The following is a 14,744-nucleotide window of genomic DNA, read 5'->3' on the forward strand; positions in this document are numbered from 1 at the left end:
CATGAACTCACATAATCCCAACAACAACCGTGCAGGATTGGTACTATTCTTACCCACACTTTTCAGATGAGTAAACTAAGGCAAAGAAAGGGTGAGTATGCTACCTAATGTCTGCACCTAGTATGTGGTAGGGGTAGGAATTAAATCCAGGAGTTTGGATCCATCACTCACACTCTTAAAATCTGCCCTATATAATATTAGAAAGTAAGCAAGGAATTGCATAAAAGACAAAAAAAAAAAAAAATAGAGCAAGGATGGGGAGAAAGCACAGAGAAAAGGTAAAAGACACAAAATGTGGTCAGAGGAAAAGATTGCTATCAGGAGTATTAAAGTGAATGACTAAATTCTATGCCTGTCTATGAATTCAATAAATTCTATGAATTTATGGTATTGAAAATAAGAAAATAACATAAGATTGTCCTTAATACAAGAGTTGAGAAAGAGGGGGGAGTAGAGATAGGCAGTGGGGTTACTAACGACCAACTCAACCTACTATACCATTTTGTCCAAGCCTTGCCCTTGAGGGGTGAATTATGAAGTATGTATAAGAGATAAAGAGGGATTACTATGAACAATTTCTTTGAATTCATCGACATTCTGGATCAACTTGTTTGCAGACTTGCTAAACGAGACACTCAGTATTTTCCACCCACTCTGGGCTCTGTTAATATAACATAGCACATTATAACAGATAGATATTTGGGGAACGAAGTCTCTGTGGCTGTAAAATGTTTTTGAGGATTTCCACAGCTGTCATATTCCTAACCTGATCACATGTACATTGATTAATATAGTAATATAATGGGAAGAAAAATTGCCTTGCCCCCTTACAATTTTTTATTATAACCTAATCAAGATTGGGTATTAAGATCATGACCTTTATTCTGCTAATCTGAGTTTTATTTTATTTGAAATATTTAATAAACATTGATTCACCCATATTAAGTCAAGATCAAATCATCTCTAGAATAATGCTACGTGCTGCTGTTGAACAGGTCAACTTTTGTTTATGCTCAAGATGGATGTAGGGAAAGAACACTTGTTCTTTATTATCATCATTAAATGCTGACTCATTTACTAATGATTCAACTTCCTGTTTAATAAGTTGCTTACTCATACACAATGAGAAAGCTGGTTCTTAAATCCTGGACTCTGACAGGAGAGGATGGTGATGATGGCTAGACTTTAAAACTCTGGATAACGCAGACAGTTGGCACTGAATTACAATTTAAAACTCTTGCCTGAGCAGCCAGTACTCAGAGTGCTACATGAGTCATCCCTTGAAGTTACCTGGCAAACCTAGTATTCTTTGTCTTTTAACCCCTAGATTTCCAAGTGTCTGGCTAACATCGTTTAGGGGCCACCACTTCTCTATGGAATGAAAAGACAACGTGCTCACGTTTCATTCAGAAAATATGTAGAGCAGGTTAGTCTTAGGGCCACATGTTAGGTAAACTAAGCCCTTTTTTTCTTCTCCCAAGAACTTATTGGTCACTCAAAACTGAAGACAAAGATCGCTTTTTAAACAATTTGCCCCAGTTTCCATTTTACATCAGGCCGCTGGGCTAAATTGCTCAATATTCACAGGATTGCCACAGTCCCACTCTTGCTCTTTTTTCCCCAATTTATACCTACCAATATTTGCTCCTCTATCCCAAGATTATGAGTCTGGTTCTCATTTTCTAGCTCCAGCCCTTGATTACTGCATCTTTCCCTGAGGATCTCGTTAAAAACTCCTCTTTGAGTTCCCAGTTCTAAAAACTAATGATGAACTTTAAAATTAAGTTAAAAAAATATTTTGCAGGCTTCGTAGTTTTCAAAGTGTTACCAGAAGTATTGTTCCACTTGATCTCCACAACAGCCCTAGGAAGCATGCAGGACAAGTATTATGTCTACCTTGCAGATGAGAACATAGGTTTACAGACATTGGGAGACTTGCCCAAGATAACGAGGCCCGTCAGAGTCTCCTGACTCAGTCCAGTGTTGATTTTCTTTTCCAGTGTCTGAGTTTTCCAGGTCATGAGAACCTTAGTTGTCAAAGGAAATATGATTAAAATCTCTTTTAAAAGGCTTGTTCAAGATCCATCCATAATCAGGCTGGATTTTATTTCTATAGACTACCCTCGCACTGTTCTCAAACCTGCACTTTGTGTTTATTTAGGCAGCTTGTTTGTTCCTTCTTCAATTCATTCATTCCACTATGTACAGTGACAGGCTGGGGTAGGCTTATGAAGACCTTTTCTACCATGCCTAAGAGTCTGACACCATTTTTGTAGCTGAAGGGATTAGAGAGCAAGAGACAGACAGGAAAAAATATATATATGTATATTAAGGAAGTGGCATCTGCCACACTTGGTTAAATAGTAGATATGAAGATAGGTAGCCATCAAGAGAAAGGAAAGATAATAGAATTGCCAATCATACTCATCTTTGAGATAAGGAACAAATAAAGAGGGGGCAGATTTACGAGAAAAAATGATAAGTTCACCTTTAGGTATTTTGGGTTTATAGTGAGCATGGAACATTCAGAAGAGGTGTCCACAAAAAATTGAACAGAAACATTTTTCATGAGGTTGGACTGTGGTAAGTCTAGGGAGGAAAACATTTCCTCTACCTGCTCTGGGTCCTTCTGGCTGGACAACGAATTAAACCCACATGAGACAGAATAACAGGAGAAAATTAAACAAAGCTTTATAAAATGTATACATGGGAGAGGCTCAGGCAAACTGAGCAACTCACCAAAATGGCAGAAGCTCTTACCTTAAATACCATCCTCAGCTAAAGACAAAAGAGGATGTTGAGGGTGGGGGGAGCCAGTTATGGGAGATTACCAGAAAGGCACAGTAAACAAGGGTAAAGTTATTATGCAGATTTAACTCCTTGCCTTCCCCACTGATAAGAGTTTCTAGAGAAAGGTCATCCTCACTTCTCCCTGGTACAGACAGAGAGACACATTTACAGATGGAGATTTCCTTTACAAACATAAATGTCTTTTAACAAAGGGTTAGTAAATTCTACTTTTCAGAGTTTCTCTCATGTCGGCAGTTTTTAAAAGTAACTGGCCCAAAATAATCCTCATGCCGGAGAGATATATCTTGGGGTGGCCAATTCCAGTCCCCCACATAAGAAGCAACCCCCCAATTTCTTTTTTCTTTTTTTTTTTTATTGCAGTAACATTGGTTTATAACATTATATAAATTTCAGGTGTACATCTTTATATTTTGATTTCTGGGTAGATTACATCATGTTCACCACTCAAAGACTAATTACCATCCTTCACCACACTCATGTGCCTAATCTCCCCTTTCACCCTCCTCCTTACCCTCTTACCCTCTGATGACCACCAATCCAATCTCTGTTTCTATGTGTTTGTCGTTGTTTTTGTCTTCTACTTATGAGTGAGATCACACAGTATTTGACTTTCTCCCTCTGACTTATTTCACTTAGCATAATACCTTCAAGGTCTATCCACGTTGTCACAAATGGCTGGATTTCATCTTTCTTTATGGCTGAGTAGTATTCCATCGTGTATATACACTACATCTTCATCCATTCCTCCCTTGATGGGCACCTAGGTTGCTTCCAAGTCTTGGCTATTGTGAATAAGGCTGCAGTGAACACAGGGGTGCATGTATCTTTACACATTTATGTGTCCATGTTCCTTGTATAAATACCCAGCAGTGGAATAGCTGGATCATATGGTAGATCTTAACTTTTTGAGGAATCTCCATACTGTTTTCCATAATGGCTGCACCCAAATTTCATTGGTTTGTGATAACAAAAGTTTATTTCTTGCTTAGAATACACATCATCTGCTGCAGCTCTGCTGGATTCTACTCAGCTCTTTTCTATGTGTTGTCTTCATTCTTTGATCACAGCCGAGACAGCAGCCCTAACCTGGGGCATGCCCAGAGACAACCTGGCAATGACTCCTCATGTTTCAGCTCAGATGCAACCAATGTCACATCTGTTTACATCCTATAAGCAGAAGCAAGTCACATGGCCAAAGTCAACATCAATGGGGTAGGGAAGTATACTCCCATAGAGGGAGAATTGCAAGTCATGTGATAGACACCCAGGAAATATGATCCTCTTTCAGGAAGAGGACCATCATTTGATACAATAATATAAGCTACCTCAAGTTTAGACATAAGCATCATCGTCTATTATAGAGATATACATTTGAGAATCATCAGTTTACAGGTTTCATTTGAAGCCATGGGAATGGATAAAATCATGGAGAGTATTTCAGACTTTGTGAGAAGAGAAATGTGAAGGGCAAAACCATTCTCTACATATGCTTCCATATTTACCATTGCACCATTGCTCATAATGTTTCCTTACCCAGAATACCCTATTCATCACTTCCATGTCCAAGTTCTACTTATAATACTTAGTGTGGTAACATTAGTGAGGGCTTTTTAACCTCTTCTTAACAACACCCTGACTTCTTTTTGGGAATATTACCTCTCCCTATTGTACCAGTTTGTTAGGTGGTAAGTCCAGCTGGTTGCTCTTCCATTACAGAAGCAAGGGGGTTCCCAGGGGCTTTTCCAACTAAATCTTCCTTTTTACTTTCTGTATTGTTAAGGGGTAAGCAGGTTGCATAAACTCAGCCAGTTAGATACTTCTGAGGTGGAGTTTGACTCCTGAGTAAGTGTCACAAGGACAAGTGAGAGAGTTGGAGTTCATTCAGCCCAGCAATGGAATCTGTTTAGGTAGTACCAACTTCCCATCTCTCTGCAATTGCTTTGATTTTACCTATTTTAAAGTCTGGGACTCACACTTTCCCAACAAATTTGTGAGTTCCTAATATCCTTATGATAGAGCTTATTTTCCTTAAACTAGTTAAGAGTTAGTGTATGGGGCTGGACCACTAGTGTAGTGATTAAGTTCGCATGCTCCACTTCAGTGGCCTGGGGTTCGCAGGTTTGGATCCCAGGTGCAGACCTACACACCACTCATCATGCCATGCTGTAGCGGTGCCCCACATGCAAAATAGAGGAAGATTGGCACAGATGTTAGGTCAGGGTGTAACTTGCTCAAGCAAAAGGAGGAAGATTCAAGCAAAAAGAGAAAGAATGGCACAGATGTTAGCTCAGGGCCAATCTTCCTCACACACACACACACACACACACATACACACAGAGTTGGTGTATTAGCCAGCTCAGGCTACCATAACAAAATACCATAGACTGGGCAGCTTAACAACAGAAAGTTATTTCTGTTCTGGAGGCTGGAAGGCTGAGATCAGGGGGCCAGCATGGTTGGGCTCTGGCTAGAGTTCTTTTCCTGAGTTGCAAATGGCTATCTTCTGGCTATGTCCTCACATGGCAGAGAACAAGAGAGAGAGAGAATAAGGCCATAGTCCTATCAGATTAGGGCCCCACCCGTATGACTTCATTTAACTTTAATTACCTCCTAAAGACTTTATTTCCTGCTATAGACATATTGGGGATTAGGGCTTCAACATATGATTTTTGAGGGGGACACAATTCGGTCCACAGCAGTTGGGTTTCTAGAACTTCCAACCAAAGTATACAAACCAATACAGATAGAATTCCACTTATTCTGTAAAGCTTTTCTCAACTACTCTAGCTCTTACCCATTATCTTCCCTTTACTAGATTTCTTTAATTTTTTTTTTTTTACTAATTGTCCCCAGGGCCGGCCCAGTGGCACAGCGGTTAAGTTCGCATGTTCCGCTTCAGCAGCCCAGGTTTTGTCAGTTCAGATCCCGGGTGCGGATGTGGCACCACTTGGCAAAAGCCATGCTGTGGTAGGCATGCCACATAGAAAGTAGAGGAAGATGGGCACGGATGTTAGCTCAGGGCCAGTCTTCCTCAGCAAAAAGAGGATTGGCAGCAGTTAGTTCAGGGTTAAACTTCCTCAAAAACAAAACAAAAACTAACTGTCCCTAATATAAATTTTATTTTTAATTTTTCTTTCTTTAGTGTCATAGCCTTAAAGATAATCTAGTTCAGTGGTTCTCATATTTGGTGGCTTGTTAAAACCATCTGGGAAGATATTTTTAAACTTGCCACTGCCCCAAGCTGCCCCCAAATTAAGTCAAAATTTTTTGGTGCGGGCCAGATAATACTATCATTTATTTTTACACCCCTCACGGTAATTCCAACGTACAATCAAGTTTGAAAAGTAATGAAGTAGTTCAGTCTCATTCACAAATTGAAAAATATGGCTGTTTCATATCTATTAGTTTTGTCTCCCTAACCTGATTGTAAATTCCTAGAAATAGGAATTCTTGCATTTACTTAAGAATAGCATAGTTAGTCATGGTGGGTGCATATCTGGCAAACAATAAATAAGCTCCATTATCTGGTGGTCTGTTAATCATTTCAGACACAGTGGTTTAAAAAGTACTCCTATCTGCACCTCTCCCAACTCCCTAATCTGATTTATTAGTATCAGGAGAGGCCTGAGCTTCACGAACAGCCATAGTTAAGAACCACCGCTAACCTATTTCCTGATGAAACTGATGTGTGAGTGAGCACAACCTGTCATAACATGGCAGGCTCATTTATTTCTAAAGAAGAAAAGAATTGTCTGGACAAATTTATTTACCAACGGACCCAATAAGAGTAAGTGGGCCTAAGAATCCTTGCTGAAAGAAAGACTGTTGTCTGAATTGTGAATTCTGTTACCAGAGGCAACAGTCAGCTCTTAATCCGCCAGTGTACCAAGGACTCCTATAGAACAGAGTGTCCCATTCACTTTAGAACCAGATCAAGAAGGCAAACTGTAGCTAAGATGATGAAATAGAAAAGTTCTTCTTTATCACTCCACTTTGCACAGCCCTCTGCATTTCCTAACTTTTAAAAGAGAAACTCTATTAATGCTTTATCTGATTAATGTATTGATTCAATAGATGCATTGATTCATTTCCTAAGGCTGGAGCCACCTACAGCTGTTTGTAACCAATGACTACAGATCCATTCTGGCCCCAGTTTGTCCTCCTCACTATCTACCCGTCCCTCCCCAACATATGGCCCTATTTCAGTTGGGGGCATGGCACTGTATGCTTTCCAAATTGGCCAATTTAAATCCCAGTAACCAAAGACCGGTAGGAACACGCCTATACTAAAAAAATGAAGTTAGGTTTATTTATCTTGCTGCAGCAAGTAAGAGTGTGCCCTTGAGAAATTACGAGACATTTCGTTATGTGGAGCTGGGAGGGGCTTCTCATAGGATTTAGACTTGAGCTAGATGATTTTAAGGAAGCAGGAGCTGTGCTGGATTTGATGTTGTCAAGAAATGGGGCAGATCCGAGAAAGGTCACCTTGGTGAATTTTTATCTAGGAAATGAGAGAATTAAAGCAGGAGTAGACTACACGCGTCATTGGTAAAGCAGCAATAGTCACTTAGGTTGGCCATAAGAGGGGGATGTTTAACCTTTTTTATGGTTTTATAGTGGCCTTGTTTCTGCTCACAGAGTGCCCCTAACGTTGACCATGTTTACATTCTGTGAGCGTTGATTATGTTCAGTTGGGCCCAACTTGGCCCGGCTCCCAGCAGGACTGCTTGTTACTTTCTCACAAGTAAAAAATCATTTGGTAGACCTGTTTTTAAATCAAGAATTTGAGATCTAATAGGAGAAGAAAGCTATAAAATACTAGCATGAGTATAAATTAAAGGCAGAAGCGTGCCAGTGGAGCATAAACCTTCTAAAGGCAGGGACCCTAGAATAACTGAGAGTCATACTGTAGCATAAGGATTTAAAATAAGTTCTGAATCTAACGGGCACAGTGCGATGCCCTGGCCCCTGGAGATTGGGCTGCCAATGACAGGCTTCTTTTGACCCTCCCAGGGCATAGTGTCTGCCATCACTTTCAGACTCCAGGGATAGAAATTGCTTAGCTACAGCTCACTGGCCTGTATATTTGTACGTGTGGTAGGCGTTCAGAGAGGAAGTAAACAGGTTCACTTTAGCACCCTTATCAGCCTATTAGGCACTTGGAGATATTACAGCACAGCAGACATCACTAACCTGGCGAAGCTGCCTGTTTCTCCGTTTTATATTCTTTTTAGACTATCTCTTTGAAGTTTAATTTACTTAGCATTTGCTCTTAATATTCTTTTATGCATTAATACATAACTTTTTGACATCTAGAAATTCAGGTGTTATATAATGGGTGAGTCTGTCTGATTCCTCACCAAATAGGTTTTCCCCATTCCCCATCCCACTCTAAGCCTTCACCCAAACCCAATGGCAAGAAAACGATTTAAAGCAACAAACCTTGTGGTTTACACTACCCTTCCCTCAGAGTACAGACACCTTCAATGGAATTCCCCAGTATTCCTGCAAGGAAGGAGAATACAGTGTTGTTATTGCCGCTTGAAAGCAGCAAAAAACGCCCAGAGTTTATCTATGCAGATTTTTGGTAATGTTTCTCACAATGCTGTCCATGGACCACAAGCATCAGAATTACTGAGGGTCTTGCTAAAAATCCATATTGTAAGCAATACTCCAAACCTATAACAGAAACTTTGAGAACAGAATAGGGCATTAATCCACAGGAGATTTTCATGTACATTAAAGTTAATTTATTATCTCCTACTTTTGGACAGAGGCTTTGATGTGTGTTACTATATATAAAGAATGCAAACTTTCAGGGCACTTTGGCTTGTTCCCCCAGATGTCCCCATCACCTAGAAGAGTGGCTGACCTTTAGCACACACTCAGTGATTACTGTTTAACTACATGAACAGAAAAGAACATGAAGCCACAGGCTTAAAATAGGAAAGTAATTGAAAACAGGAGGAAGCACTTATGTCAGAATCCTGGCTCCCTGTTTATCGCTGCTTGACCTTGCGCAAATAACCTCCCTGTTCTTCAAAGTTCTTAAGGAGACTGTAGTAAGAGTACCACTTCCTTAGTTTGTTGTGAAGAATAAATGTTTAAACATACTGAGTGCTTAGAACAATTCTTGTCTAAAACACTGAAAAACTTTAATTAATTATGATTTAGCAGCAACCAGCCCAAGGCCAGGCATCCACTCAGCCAGATCTGATCTAAATTCTCTCACTCCTCCTACACTTTTTAAAAATATATACAAGACTTGGCAGATATCAGAAGATCCTCTCTTTCCAAAATAGCTCTTTCACATACTGCTTGGTCCTTCCTATATGGACAGAAATTTCCACCATGGCAGTCATTCTGCTACATCAGACAGGAAAGCTGAGCATTTTCTAATAAAACAAGCACCTTTTCCCAAGGGTGTACTGGAAATCACAAACTAAGGCCTTCCTTTTCTATTAGCTAGCCTTCCGCATGAACTGCAGGCAGGTTGGTGTGTCAGAGGGCCTGGCAATGAGTAGATTTCAAAAGCCTATCAGAGATACCCTTTTTTAACCTCTGCAGTTAACGATAAGGGGAGCGGGGGTGGGGATGGGAGTAAAGGGGGAACTTTTAAAAACGACGTGAACACAAAATTTTAAATCCCGAGAAAGTACACTGAGCCATTTGATTTTGTTTGTTTCGTTTCTGTTTGATCAAGGGCACTAAGCCCCTTCCTGGGATAGGCAATGAGTAGAACCCAGATGAGGACAGGTGTGCCCACCGTCCCACAGCGTCTGGCCTTCCAAAGGAGGAACAACAAACCAAAAGCCATTTTCTTTAAGGCTTCCACTTTTCCAATCCAATCCTTCCATCTGCATTCGATGATCTTGGCAGCACGGTGAGGGTGGATACAAAACCCTTTTCAGAAGAATTTGACTAAATCAAGTAATTTTTTAAAAACGAGGCTTCCTTGTTCCTACACTTGGAGAAGTGACCTTGGAAAGAAGACGCACGTCATCTTGGGCATTTCAGCGGGCGCAGTGCGAAAGGTGTGTTTGGTGCCTCAGCTCTGGACAAAACCGAAGGTGGGAATGGAAACTCGGATAGCGCTGAGAAGTAAAAGAGGATAGAATCAGAAGTACGACAGAGGCAGCAGAGCCAGGGTGGGGGTAAGAAGGAGAAGAGGAGCGCCTGGGAGGGATGTCACGCTTTTTGTCTTTAAATGGTTAGAAAGCCGCAAGGTGGAGGAGGCTGAGAGGAGGGTGGAGGGAGAGGACGGAGGAGGGAGGGGGGAGGAGGGAAAAGAGAGAGAAAGGAGGACCGGGAGGAGGGAGGAGGGAGGAGGAAGAAGAGAGTGGAAGGAGAGGAGAGAGCAGGGAGAAGAGAATGCGAGGAGAGGAAGGTGGAAGGAGAGGAGGGTGGAGGGAGAGAAGGCGGGGTTCACTCGCGAAGTTGGCCCGAGGCGGATCCGGTTTCCTGCTCTCACCGCGGGGAGTCCCGGCGGCGCGGAGACCGCACCCGGGGCCTGCCCGTCCCGCGCTTTCAGAGCTCGGCGAGAGTTGGCTGCGTGAACCGGTGAAACGCCCAACGAATGAATGACCCTCCTACCGGGATGGGGGCGCCGCGTCCCCGCGGAGGTACGAATCTCAAGGACTTTCCCCGCAGCCTGGGGCGCGCTGCGTCCTTTCCGCGCCAAGTGGGGCGCGGGGCTCCCCTGTCCCCGCACGCCCCGAAAACCACGGCAGCGGGGACGAGAGTAAGCCGGGGCGGCGCCCACGAGGACCGCCGGGCCGGAGAGAACGTGGATCGTGAGTCCTGGGTCAGAGAGAAAGTGCTCTTTCTTCTGCACCCTGAGAGGTGGTTGGGGACTCGAGAGGACCCTGCACGGGAAGAGGTGGCCGGTGGAGAGGATCTTTCCCAGACAGGCGGAGACGATCGGGAACTCGACTGCCCTTCTCCCCTCTTTCCACAAGAAAAGGGAATTTCTGGCAGGGGTATAGACTTAGATGCTGCCTCTGGAGCCCCGCCGCGAGTCGCCGCAGCCCCACCGAAATCCGTGCTTGTGCGGGTCGTGGATTATCACGTGACGGAAGAAGTCCTGCAGACCGCGTGGACGAAGGGCTGCATGACCACACGGACCGAGGAGTGCTCCATGACCGCCGTCACTTTTCGCACCAACAGGGAGTGAAGCAGACTATGGGGCGCCGGGAGCGCGGGAGATCCCCGGGCTCTCCCGGCACACAGAGAGAGGCACCCCTTGTCCACGCCGCGGAGAGAGGCTCCTTTTACGGTCCCCAAGGACCTGATTCCCCGAGGAGATTAAACAGGAAAGAGGAGCCTGAGGAATGCTCCGGGCTGGTGAATGAGCGATAATCCTTAAGAAAAGAAAATGCTCTTCCGGGAACTCCAACCTGTAATTAACCAACAGCAAGAACCTTTTGAGAGGCTGGCGCAACGCTTCTGGGAGGCAGACGATGGCACCCAATCCCCACTGAAGAACTGTAAGCAACATAATACCTCCATTGTGGCTCAAATACTGTGACGGTTTGGGGACCTAAGCCATTCAGAAGAGGAGAAGAAAAGGTATTTTCAAATTGGCAGAATGCGAGAGTTTTGAAATAAGAAAATCTGTTGTTAGCACTCACTTTGCAAGCCTCAGTTGATCTTTCTGCCTCCTTCCTTTCTCTTTGAGGCCTAAAAGCAGAAGTGAAGTTGAGGTCTGTTCTCTGCAAAGGGGGTGGGAGTGGATGGGGGAGAGGCTTGTTTTAAAAGCTGAAAAACAAAGTACAAAGAAATGGGAAAATTAAAACAGCAGCAAGTGAACAAGGTCTTTTCTTTTTACTCTCTTCTGATGTGCACATTTTCCCTTTTTTTCACATTTAAGTGTTAGGAAGCAAAGAGAGGAGCTAGGTAAAGAAGCGGGGGGCGGGAGAACAGAAGACTGAGCTTTGAAGGTGAAATGCCCTAAAGTATCTAATTTAGTCCAGTAAGAATGCTTTTAATCTGAAATTTTTAATTATTTTAATGTTTAAAATACTGCAGATAAATCTTGTGATCTAAAGGTAGATAGAAATGTATAGTTTGCCGTAAAATGGTTGTATATAGTATTCTTACCCATAATTTTTTGTTAATAACATTTGTGGTCAAGACTGGATTGAATATACATCTCTTCTGATGTTGTTGGAAATAATCTCTCCTGGTGCTATTGAAACTTGTTTTCATTTTTTTATTCCTCTTTTTTATTAAGCACTATCTTTATTAACTCTTTAGTCGCGTGGCCTGGTTGGGACATCTGTGTGGGGCAGAGTGCGCCCTCCAGAGGTGCACTGCTTGACTTTAGCGCTGCTGCTGGAGTAATTGGTTTCTGCAAGAATGAACAAGACAAGTGGGACTCTGGCTGTTGAGGAGCAAACTGTTGGACAGTGCCCCCCATGCGGCTTCTCCCTCTTTGCACCTTATTTTCAGTTTAGAGCTTGAAATGCTTTCAAACATCCTCTGATACACGTCTTGCCTCTTGGCAGACAAGATACTTAAGACATGTCCCTATTTTACAGATGAACCAACCTACGCCTAGAAGTCATGTGGCTTGTGTAGGTCACACGGCTAGTACTTGCATGTGCTTACCAAGTAGATAATAATATGATGATCTCTCTCTTAGAGATTTGGGTGTGGGCTTTAGAAGGGCTTACTTCTATGGGATCAGGAGATGACTGGGGGCATCCTGGGTTTTCTGACTCCTGTTATGAGAAGTACTACAATCCCCTTGATGTCCCTAGTCCTGAGGGCCTGTTGGCTGGAGAATCACCACTAGCATTCTCAGGCCTGTGAGATCCTCATGTGAGAGAGGAATTCAGCACCTGACATCACCTGTGTTCAAAACTGCTTGGTAGGGAGAACAGGTAATATAGGCCCTGGAAAGTGCGTTATCTTTTCCTCGAACAACCTGCCTGGCTCCTATGTGAGGTTAAACTTCTTGGCAGACAAATTTCACACCTGACTGAATAAATTTGGTTGTGAGTCATTATATGCCCCAGATGATTGAGCATGGAATATGGTCAACAAGAAAAGCCTTATTAACATTGACCCAAATGGTAGCATCATTTGGTCGCCTTCTCTGTGGAGGCCAGCTCTGGAGTTCAGCTTCTTGGGTTCAAAACCGCTTCGCCTCTTACTGGGTGACTTTCAGCAAGTGCTTAATATCTATGTGCCTCTGTGTCCTTGTTGGTTAAATAGAGGCAATAAATACTATCAACCTCAAAGGGCTTTTTCCTAGGATTAAGTTAAATGAAAAATATTTACAACAATGCTTGGCATACAATAAATGCTCAAAGTTAGCTATAATTATTATCAGTGTTGTTGTTATTGATTGGTTCACTTTCATCCTAACCAGGTTTTAGTCTTTTATTTAAGAAAAAACAGCTGAAGGCATACAACAAGAAATCTTATAGAACTCAAACCAATGGTTTTCATTGACTCTTTTTCTGAATTCCTGAAAGAAAAGGCTTATTCTAGCTTTTCCCAACATTTCATAGATAAGTAAATACATTCTTTAAATTCCTTACAAATGACGCCCACTTCTTGTGATAAAGATCCATCCTAAAGGTCAAAGTCCTGAGGTGCTCCATACTCCCGGACAGTCTTTGAAGAGGTTTCACAGACCAGTAGGTTCCCCTTGGCAGTAGGAACTTCGAATACTTTCTTTAGAACCTGTCATGTTGGTTTGTTTTCGATTTAGGATTTTAAATCTGATGTCCTGTCGTCTCAGAAAAGCAGAATAGGCACAATCCTCGTTTTATCTCCTTTCTGTCAAAAATGCATTTTTGCAAGTCATTTTAATTCCTTTAATCAAAATATATTTGGGTTAATTTTATCTCCTTTAAGTAAAAATTATTTTTAAAACACGTATCCAACCTTCCTGTTAATTGCCTACAACATGCTTATAGATTTCTTTTAAACAGATGTCTCTCTCTTATAAAAAGCAGTAAGTTGAAGTCTTGTTGAATTTGCTTCACAGGTTTCCTGATGCAAGCAGAACCTCATCAGGTGAGGAGCCTGAGGAATCTTTTCCCATTCACAGTGTTCTGGGAGTGAATCTAAAGTGAAACTTGGGCATCCTCAATACTAAGAAGTCTCTGAGAATGGCTGGGTCTGGACTCTTGGGTCTTACCTCCACGTCACCAGGAAATGTGATCGTGTAAAATTCTTAGGGGGATTAATCGCAAGGACTTCCGGAAGCCACTTGGCCACTCACGCGACCATAAGACGAATACACAGTCACGTAACCACCATGGATCAGGCCAGTGTCGACCTCTCTTAAAATCTTTGTCCACCACTTCTGTCCTTGGAGATTCATTATATTTGACTTGTTGCTCTTGTTGGTCATCACCAACACTTGATGTGACTTTTTGCTTAAAAAAAAAAAGAAAAACTTTCTATTAAAATAAAAAGTTATATTCACTGCAGAAAATTTGAAGAAATATTACTTTGTGAGGAAAAAGAAAAATGGAATAAAAGAAAAGAACTCTCCATGACACCAAATCTTTTAAAATATTTGGTATATTTCCATCTGGTTTTATTTATTTAATCTGTTTTTAATGTGTATACACTTTCCTGAGTGTGTGTACACTTTCCTGACCATAAACTGTGTATAAGATCTGAGTATTGTCTTTATATAAACTAACATACACTGATGCCACTCAAGGTGTGGTCTGTGAACGAGGCACAGAATGATGCATGCGTGGGCATCTCCAAGGAGGTTTTTAGAAATGCAGAATCTAGGCTCCACCCCAGGTCTACTTGAATCAGAATTTGCATTTTGACAAGATCCCTGGGTGATTCACATTAAAGTTTGAGAAGCATTGACATATATGCTGGATTTAGTCTGTATCCTGCTTTGTCACTTACCAAAAATAAAACTTTTTTTTTTTTATATTCTCCATTAATTGTTA

The 14,744-nt window shown here is 42.0% G+C and overlaps 1 protein-coding gene across 2 annotated transcripts; it reads left to right on the forward strand.

The window, feature by feature from the left end:
- Positions 1–9,413: 9,413 nt before the first annotated feature.
- On the forward strand, positions 9,414–14,224 carry C19H6orf141 (chromosome 19 C6orf141 homolog). Of its 2 annotated transcripts, none has more exons than XM_008538218.2 (2): positions 9,414–11,379; positions 13,811–14,224. In XM_008538218.2, exon 1 carries the CDS (start codon positions 10,388–10,390, stop codon positions 10,982–10,984), a length of 597 nt encoding a protein of 198 aa, XP_008536440.1. In that variant the 5' UTR covers positions 9,414–10,387; the 3' UTR covers positions 10,985–11,379; positions 13,811–14,224. The 2 variants fall into 2 exon arrangements, with proteins under 2 accessions (XP_008536440.1, XP_008536442.1); XM_008538220.2 differs by having other exon boundaries at positions 9,440–11,297.
- The last annotated feature ends 520 nt before the right edge of the window (positions 14,225–14,744 follow it).

The sequence above is a fragment of the Equus przewalskii genome, chromosome 19 (assembly GCF_037783145.1).
Source record: "Equus przewalskii isolate Varuska chromosome 19, EquPr2, whole genome shotgun sequence".
NCBI classification, from domain to species: Eukaryota; Metazoa; Chordata; class Mammalia; order Perissodactyla; family Equidae; genus Equus; species Equus przewalskii.

Bases quoted from the DNA above. Each gene is read 5' to 3' on its own strand.
- C19H6orf141 (XM_008538218.2), top strand. From the start codon at position 10,388: ATGAATGACCCTCCTACCGGGATGGGGGCGCCGCGTCCCCGCGGAGGT.